The sequence below is a fragment of the Denticeps clupeoides genome, chromosome 5 (genome assembly GCF_900700375.1).
Source record: "Denticeps clupeoides chromosome 5, fDenClu1.1, whole genome shotgun sequence".
In the NCBI taxonomy this organism is placed as follows: domain Eukaryota; kingdom Metazoa; phylum Chordata; class Actinopteri; order Clupeiformes; family Denticipitidae; genus Denticeps; species Denticeps clupeoides.
The window spans coordinates 11,162,656-11,169,799 of NC_041711.1; the positions used below are offsets into that span (position 1 = coordinate 11,162,656).

General features: G+C 44.1%; 1 protein-coding gene across 1 annotated transcript; it reads left to right on the forward strand.

Annotated features, from left to right (window-relative positions):
- Window positions 1-763: 763 nt before the first annotated feature.
- atic (5-aminoimidazole-4-carboxamide ribonucleotide formyltransferase/IMP cyclohydrolase) lies at window positions 764-7,123 on the forward strand. Its single transcript, XM_028978853.1, has 15 exons — window positions 764-878; window positions 2,034-2,160; window positions 2,246-2,389; window positions 2,833-2,921; window positions 3,342-3,493; window positions 4,239-4,395; window positions 4,611-4,736; window positions 4,920-5,027; window positions 5,127-5,212; window positions 5,301-5,390; window positions 5,493-5,618; window positions 5,688-5,780; window positions 5,868-6,050; window positions 6,174-6,329; window positions 6,426-7,123. The coding sequence occupies exons 1-15, from the start codon at window positions 860-862 to the stop codon at window positions 6,543-6,545; spliced, it is 1,776 nt and encodes a 591-aa protein (XP_028834686.1). The 5' UTR covers window positions 764-859; the 3' UTR covers window positions 6,546-7,123.
- Window positions 7,124-7,144: the final 21 nt, after the last annotated feature.

Sequence of the window (7,144 nt, forward strand, 5' to 3'; positions counted from 1 at the left end):
TTTAACAGATCAGTTCTCCTCGTGCTTTGTCTGGTTTGTTTTCTCTTAGCAAAAAACAAAGTGCAACTGTTTCACATCAGTGAAAGTGAAGTGATTGTCACACGTGATACACAGCAGCACAGCACACAGTGCACACAGTGAAATTTGTCCTCTGCATTTAACCCATCACCCTGAGTGAGCAGTGGGCAGCCATGACAAGCGCCCGGGGAGCAGTGTGTGGGGACTTTGTGGGGTGCTTTGCTCAGTGGCACCTCAGTGGTACCTTAGCAGATTGGGATTCGAACCAGCAACCTTCTGATTACGGGGCCGCTTCCTTAACCACTACGCCACCACTGCCCCGTGGTACTTGCAGGATTAGATCCATCTGGGCAGAGCAAGTGAAATCCAGATCAAATGCTAAAAATCAGTGTTCAAAATCAAATCAACGTTAGCTCAACATTCCTATTTAAGTCAATCATTTGACGTGAAGGGATGGGGCAGTGGTGGCCTAGCACCACCCACAATTTGAAGGTTGCCGGTTCAAGTCTCTAAGCAAGGCATCGTCCCCAATGGCTGCCCACTGCTCACCCAGGGTGATGGGTAACACGCAGAGGACCCATGTCGTCGTGTCACCGTGTGCCGCGCCGCAGCGTTTCACAACGACAACCACTTCACGTTCACGGAAGTGGATTAGAAAAAAAGTGAAAGGCCACATGCGCCACCTGGCGGCCGCACCGTGGCTCCTGCACCCATCATCATCGACTTCCCAGAATGCACCGAGCTGCAGAAATCCCGTGTATCCACGTGGTTCCACTTCTGCGCATCTCACCGTGTCGCAGGCCCGCGAAGTCGTCATTAACGTCACGCCACACGTTTCACCATGGCCTGCTCGGAACTGGGTGAGTGGACGGTTTACTTTGGCAAATCGCGACACGAGTGTGAGCCAACTTTCATATTGCACATAGGTGTTTTACAGTAGCGTAGTTTACTGTGAATAGTTCGGAGAAATAAAGTGCGTTAAACGATAGCTTTTTAATGAATGGTGCCATAAAACGATGTGCATTCGGCCCATTTCTCTGTATAATGAGTTTAACACTTCATCGATGGTAACTTGAAAGCACCGTGTAAGTCGCTCTGGATAAGGGCGTCTGCCAAATCCCTTAAATGTAAATGTAAAATACATTAACTTCTAAAAAAAAAAAAAAGGATTAAACATGGAATTATTAAATTCGCAGCCCTTTGCCTCAATTAATATCATCGCGTGGAAACGCACTGGATTGTACGATGCTGGGAATGACCGGCCTGTTCCATCTCGGCATTAGTACCCCTGCGGAGTGTCTGTCCTTTTTTTTGTTTGTTTAGATAATCGGTTGCATCTTCGATTTGGTCTGTAAATGAATAAAAAACGTTGCGCCGTATTGTATAAACAGAGTTGACCGCTTCCAGAGGTAAGGGACAGTGTACAAATTACGCGACAAAATTAATCACGACAAAATGCAGTATCATAAAGTAAATATTTTAATTTGCCGTAATATGTATATAATGCGTTTTAAGAACATTCAACACAATAGGTTCTGCATGAAAGTTAGGTCTAATTATAACAATATACATTTACTACGTCTAATCTTAGCTGTGTGTCTATTTAACTGTATAATCCGTGGCAATAAACATATATTAAACATGGTTAATAAAATAAGCATATATAATCAGGACAGATATTTACTAATATATAGAGATTTTTTTTTCCCGATGACCCACACTTCAGAGACGATCCCTAATATCTCAGTAACGCGGAAGCGGACTAGACAAGCCTTTAAAAAGTCTAAGCGCTAATGTTTTATATTTTTCCTTTTATGCCTCTACGTAATACTAAATTTATATATTTTGAATTATTTTTTTTTTCAGCACCGGGATCCGACTGACTCTTCCTGTTCAGTTCACCACATAGACCTGTATATTATAGATGCATGCCCTGGCACAATGCCCTTTCTTACCGCCATCTAATTTGGTATCATAGAATATATGACTGTTCTTTTTTTGTATTTGCCTTGTAGCTCTGCTCAGTGTGTCTGATAAGACTGGACTGGTGGACTTTGCAAAGCGCCTGGTTGGTGTTGGACTGTCCTTGGTGGCGTCGGGTGGAACAGCCAAAGCTCTGCGTGATGCGGGACTGGCCGTCAGGTAAACTCTCGGCTGATTTCTACCAAAGATCTAGCCATTTATAAGGACAGAATGACTGCCCTTAACGGTGCCGTCCGCTCTGCAGAGATGTGTCCGAGCTCACGGGTTTCCCAGAGATGCTGGGGGGGCGGGTGAAGACTCTGCACCCAGTGGTCCATGGTGGCATTCTGGCCAGACACACCCCATCTGACAAAGCGGATATGGAGAAACAGGGCTTCAGCCTGGTCAGGTGAGCGGAATCGCAGGCTTTCGAATGGAGATTGCAGGCTGTATGAGCGTCACGTGTTTCCTCCTGATGGGCAGCGTGAAGTGTCTTGTTCATGTGATGCACGTCGAGTCAGATTTGCCACCATCGCGAGGCCATTTAGTGTTAAACGACGAAGCATTCAGGGCTAATTAAATTGCTGCATGGCTCTGATGCGGTCACATGACCCAGGCATTAGTGTTGGGAGTTTTGGTGGACATGGGGTTGGCAGGAATCCGTTTGCTCTCTGGCTTTTGCCCATTCATCTTGCAGATGAAACAGCTTAATGTCTGACGTGACCTTTACTGCTTAATTAACAGCGCCAAGGTTCTGTTTAAAGACTACAGGGTTCAATTATGGGCTTCAGCTCCGGTTGTATATCCATTCCAGAATATAGACACATGATTACTTTCCTTTTTTTGTGCTAGGGTGGTGGTGTGTAACCTTTACCCCTTTGTGAAGACTGTTGCAGCCGCCAATGTGACTGTGGAAGATGCTGTGGAGCAGATAGATATTGGTGAGTGGATTTTGTATGTATGTTATGTGCTCTGAACCTTTGATCTCCCAGTAACCTGGTTAAATTGATACTACTTACATTGATCTATACTACACTGCAGTTCCAAGTATCTGCAAAACAACTCCAAATGGCTCATTTTGGAGCCAACCTTTACCCACAGACTGCAGGATTGGTTTGTATAGCAGGACTGTTCTTCTAAAATAAAAATCAGTACAGTACAAAGGCTGGAAGTTCGGATTAGTTTGTGTGCTTTATTAGAGCTATAATTTTGTAAAGACAATAAAATAACATATTGCAGCAAATTTCCTGACACTTTCTTTTAAAAAGTCTTTAGTTGTCTTGCTTTCCATGCATATTATTTCCAGTAATTCACAGAATAAATTGGAGGTCTCTGTCTTCTTTTTTTTTTTTTTGTCTCAGGTGGGGTCACACTTCTTCGAGCAGCTGCCAAGAATCACGCTAGAGTCACTATTGTCTGTGACCCTGTAGACTACGAACTGATTGCCAAGGAGATGGAGAGTTCAGACGGCAATGACACAACTCTGGACACACGCAAGACCCTCGCTCTGAAGGTAACCGTGGCGATAAGCGCATCCGTTACCCCCAGGGGTGTGGCCACCCCCATTAGAGTTGTTAATCACTTTGCTCAATTAGACTAAGTAAACTGTTTAAATAATCAGTAAAGATTTGCACATTTGTTGTATAAATTAGGATGGCCAACTTATTTATTATTAAAAAAAAAAATTGTATTTATTTATTTATTTATTTATTTTCCTCTCTCGAATAAGTCCAGTGCGGTTTTTAGACTTGTCTGGGTTTTTGAGGTGATTTTGTCACATCGTGGGCTTCATACACACATATTCATTGTAGTAATAAAACTGCATAAAAATGGCGTTCTGGCAGCGTTCACCCGCCACAATCCATCTGCACACATGCAATCTTGGCTGGCTAGTACAAACCGCCCTCCAACCTACAATATTCACTATCAACATATCAACTGTGTTACACACTGCGATTTTAAGGGTTTGAGGGCACACTTTATCTTCCTTGAACAAGGTGAGAGTTTTTCGTTTGACTGTCTGAACGTTTGACCTTTGACCCCACCTCAGCAGAAGTTACGGCTTTATGAGGTTTTTAGAACAGACTGTTTTCTTAAAGCCCATTGGGGATTTCTGTTGAATGTCAAATGGTTCCTCTTAATATAATCAACACCTGAATGCCAAAGGTCACTTATCCACTTTCCTTATCCACTAGGCCACCACTGCCCCTGAAGTTAGAATAAGGGGTTGCGAATGAACAATCTCTCATCTTCCACAGGCCTTTACTCACACTGCACAGTACGATGAGGCCATTTCAGACTACTTCCGCAGGGAGTACAGCCGAGGCGTGTCCCAGCTGCCCCTGCGCTATGGCATGAACCCCCACCAGGCCCCTGCTCAGCTCTTCACCCCGAGACCCGCACTTCCTCTCACAGGTAACAACACCTGTTGCTGGAACTGAATAACCCACATTTTTGCTATACTGAACTGCGTGGCCAATCCTCGATCGACTTTAAAAACCGAGTTATCATCCAATGAATATAAATCAGTGAGGGAATTGCTGATCTGAGGTCCGTTTTTGCCCTCTTGTCGTATTAATTGATGTGCTTATTTGCATTGCTCTGTGTGTGTGTGCGCGCACGTGTCCCAGTGCTGAATGGATCTCCTGGCTTCATAAACCTGTGTGATGCGTTGAATGGCTGGCAGCTAGTGAAGGAGCTGAAGAGCGCCCTCGGACTTCCAGCAGCCACCTCTTTCAAGCACGTCAGCCCTGCAGGTACTTCAAATTCTCTTGACTGTAGGTCCATCTGTAGCAGCTATCGACTGTTGAAAGTTCAAATTAATTACAGTATTTAGATCTGTAGAAAGTTGTGTGAAATAACTAGTAATATTTTGCTATTCATATTCCATGTTGGCAGTCCTGGTGAGTGTCTTGCTGCTGTCTGTTCCCTGATATTAGGTGCTGCAGTGGGTGTGGCCCTTTGTGAAGAAGAGGCACAGGTTTGCATGGTTCACGACATGCTGAGCGATCTGACGCCACTGGCCACCGCTTACGCACGAGCCAGAGGTGAGAATGAACAAAAATAATTTCTGAACTTCTGAATCGTTCTGGATAAGCGCATCTGACGAATGCTGTGAATATATATTTCTGAAAATCCTCCTTCAGGCTCTGACAGGATGTCCTCATTTGGGGATTTTATTGCACTTTCTGACATCTGCGATGTTCCTACTGCCAAGATTATCTCCAGAGAGGTACTTCGTTTGCTATCTTGGTTGTACTTCCAAATGTTTAAATGTTAGATATATTTCTATATTTATTTTGTGTGTTTTTTTTTTTAAGGTTTCTGACGGGATCATTGCTCCTGGCTACGAAGAAGAAGCTCTTAAAATTCTATCTAAGAAGAAAAATGGCAGCTACTGTGTCCTTCAGGTATCAACGAAACTGTGGAGATTATTTCTGCCTTCATTTTAAACTATCGCTCCAGAACCCAAGCTTATAATTAGCTATTTATTTTGTTTTTACCCATGTCAGATGGACTCTACTTACGAGCCAGATGAGGAGGAGGTGAGGGTGTTGTTTGGGCTCCGCCTGAAGCAGAAGAGGAACGATGCCGTGGTCAACAAAGAGCTCTTCAGCAACATCGTTTCCAAAGGAGAGGTGTGTGTTTTTTATTTGAGATATATTTGTTAAATGAGCTGTTTTTGAGGTGTAATCTTTTCCTGGCAGCTGTCAGAAGCAGGCATTCGTGACCTGATTGTGGCGACCATTGCTGTGAAATACACCCAGTCCAACTCTGTGTGCTACGCCAAGGACGGCCAGGTGACCCATCCAAGCTTTATTTTTTTTATTTATTTTTTTTTATAAATGCTCCTGCAATGCCTAATGATGAGTTATTAAATCTGGCAGGTGATTGGCATTGGCGCAGGACAGCAGTCTCGCATTCACTGTACGCGTCTGGCAGGCGATAAGACCGACAACTGGTGGCTGAGGCATCACCCACGGGTGCTCGGCATGAAGTTTAAGAGTGGCATCAAGCGTGCAGAGAAGGCCAATGCAGTTGATCAGTACGTGAGCGGCACCGTCGGTGAGGTGAGCGGTTATCCACTTTGTTACGGGTTGTTTATCATCGGCACATTATACGTATGTGAGGATGTCACCTCCTCTTGTTCGCGTGCATCTGAGCAACAATGAGCAACCTTCGTATATTTCTAGGGAGCTGACCTGGCTGTGTGGAAGGCCATGTTTGAGGAGGTTCCTGAGACGCTCTCTGAGACTGAGAAGAGGAACTGGATCAGCTCCCTGAAAGCCGTGGCCCTGAGCTCCGACGCCTTCTTTCCATTTAGGGACAACGTGGATCGTGCCAAGCGCGTAAGGCAGCTGTTTTAGCGTCAGAAAGGCTAAAGATTTTTGCTTCTTTTGAGTCACTATTTATTGTCACATGCTTGCTTTTCATCTCTTTCTCAGAGTGGCGTGGATTTCATTGTTGCTCCATCAGGCTCAACAGCAGATGAGGTGGTCATCGATGCCTGCAACGAGCTCGGCATTACTCTGGTGCACACCAAACTTCGCCTCTTTCACCATTAATGGCACTAATTAATTAAGCTACCCCTCAGAAGGAAACCCTTCACTGGTAGCGGCAATCTCTGTAATTCCGTAGGATGTACGTTTACATTCTCTTTAGCTATAGCCTGTAGCTTAACCTGACTTGTCTGAATTTGTGGCACTCCTATGCAGATATTGCACCATAAATGACTGCAATGTTTTGTGAAAAGCTTAGCTTTGATTTGATGGGTCTTTGCATTGTGATTTTTTTTTACACTGAATCCTGTTACATGTGTTACACGTCCCGTTTTCTACACCTATATATTGGAATGTTAAAGACAAATCGATGTTATAACAGTAAATGGATTGGTCAAGACCAAAAATGATGACTATGTGGCCTGTTTTTTCAATATGGCGCAACTATTTTGTACCAGCCGCTCAGTCAGTAGCCACCTGGGGCCATTTTTCCTGTTTTGTTAAAAAGAGAGAGAATCCTTGTGATCTGCTGCACCTTATCATGACTTATCATGTCTGCTTTTGCCTTTTTACACCTCAGCCTGACCAGCAGTGTTTTCCATACTGTTTAGAGCCTGCAATCAATAAAATGTAGGTTGATGTGGTTTTGGTGTCTGTCTGATTTT

Bases quoted from the DNA above. Each gene is read 5' to 3' on its own strand.
- atic (XM_028978853.1), top strand. The intron at 2,922-3,341 runs GTGAGTGGATTT...TTTTTGTCTCAG, and splicing joins TGTGGAGCAGATAGATATTG to GTGGGGTCACACTTCTTCGA. The intron at 4,396-4,610 runs GTAACAACACCT...CACGTGTCCCAG, and splicing joins ACCCGCACTTCCTCTCACAG to TGCTGAATGGATCTCCTGGC.